The sequence below is a fragment of the Cyprinodon variegatus genome, unplaced genomic scaffold (assembly GCF_000732505.1).
Source record: "Cyprinodon variegatus isolate N-32 unplaced genomic scaffold, C_variegatus-1.0 Scaffold1088, whole genome shotgun sequence".
Classification (NCBI taxonomy): Eukaryota; Metazoa; Chordata; class Actinopteri; order Cyprinodontiformes; family Cyprinodontidae; genus Cyprinodon; species Cyprinodon variegatus.
Genome location: NW_015151541.1, coordinates 228012 through 229620, shown reverse-complemented (window position 1 = coordinate 229620; position 1609 = coordinate 228012). Strand labels below are relative to the sequence as shown.

General features: G+C 33.2%; 1 protein-coding gene across 1 annotated transcript in view; it reads left to right on the top strand.

Annotated features, from left to right (window-relative positions):
• The window catches only part of itga4 (integrin subunit alpha 4), a 19687-nt gene that overhangs the window by 10261 nt on the left and 7817 nt on the right, over positions 1-1609 (top strand). The window contains exons 10-13 of the mRNA XM_015400249.1: positions 520-652; positions 991-1085; positions 1238-1328; positions 1413-1458. Coding sequence (XP_015255735.1) covers positions 520-652; positions 991-1085; positions 1238-1328; positions 1413-1458 — 365 coding nt within the window. The remainder of the gene's footprint in view (positions 1-519; positions 653-990; positions 1086-1237; positions 1329-1412; positions 1459-1609) is intronic.

Sequence of the window (1609 nt, the reverse complement as noted above, 5' to 3'; positions counted from 1 at the left end):
GGTATATACGGTATATACCCTATGCACCTTTATATACTTTATATATATATATATATATATATATATATATATATATATATATATATATATATATATATATATATATGTATAAATATGCACATCCTTGTGACAGTTGGCATATGGTGTAATTTTCTATTTCATCAAAATGTAAAATCCCTTCAACAAATTAAATTATAATAAAACTAAATTGCTTTTTTTAAACCAATCTATGATTTTCCTCTTATGTTTGGTGAATTTATGTTCAAATAAGTGGGTCAGTGTAGATGGAAAAATGCCAGGGCCAAAAATCGTATATATATATATATGTATATATCACAGCTGAAGTCTCTTATTTAACAGGATTATTATACAAGGTTATTGCCCACGGTATCAAATGGGTATTTATATAGATGGGTATTTTTTATATATAATTATTTATCAAATATATTAACAGGTTATTGCATGGGGTATTAAATAGTAATTGCATATTAGTAAGTGACCAAGTTATTGCCGTTATAGTGCCGCATTATACAGTCTGATGGCAGCAAGGATAAATTACCTGTGGTACCGCTCCTTTTTACAAACAGGGTGTATAAGTCTTTTAGTAAAGGAGCCGCTAAGCTCCTCTACAGTCTGGTGCAGGAGGTGAGAGGTGTCAACTGAGATGACTGAGAATTTGACTTTATTTAACTTAGGTTAAATACTAACAGACAGAAATTTGCATAGATTCACACTGCTTAAGCTTTTTCCCATTTCTTCACATTGCAACAAACTTTAATCTATTTAAGTAGTTTACCAGGTTATCTCTTTCTTTAGCCGACTGGAGGTCTAGTTGGTCGAAAAATAAAACCACACATCACAAAGACATACAATATCTTGTCTTTTTAGTCTAAAACCAGATGTAACATTTTTTGAATTCAAAGAAAGAAAAAAAGGTGTGAAAGAAGTTCTCACAGATGTAGTGAAAACAGCTTGTGTGTTTGGTTGTAGATGTGGCCGTTGGCGCTCCACAGGAAGACGACCTCAAAGGAGCCGTCTACATCTACAATGGCAGGAAGGAAGGCATTTCACAAACGCCATCACAGGTACAATCTCCACTGCAGTGGTGTGAACGTCTGCAAGTTTGGATGTGATGGGGAAATAATTTAGCTTAGTTAAATACACTGTATTGGGTCAAGATGTAATTTTAGTTTTAACAGTGCATTTTAATCTTGATTCCCACACTGTGCATATTCAGAGGATTTCAGGGTCCTCCTTGGGTCATGACCTTAGGATGTTTGGGCAGTCACTGAACTCTGGGATTGATATCGATGACAACGGCTACAAAGGTAAAAGGACTTAGGATCTTCTCGATATTTCTATGTTGTTATCACTGGATCAGTGTTGAATTTGGTTTAACTGTGTCTCTAAAGATGTGGCTGTGGGAGCATTCCTCTCAGACTCTGCTGTGGTTCTCAGGTAAATGAATAATGTTTTTTTTCTGTCTAAACAAAACATTTTCCAGTCATAACGATGCATCCACACATAGGTGTATAGAAAGGGAATATTTTATATGTATATATATATATATATATATATATATATATATATATATATATATATATATATA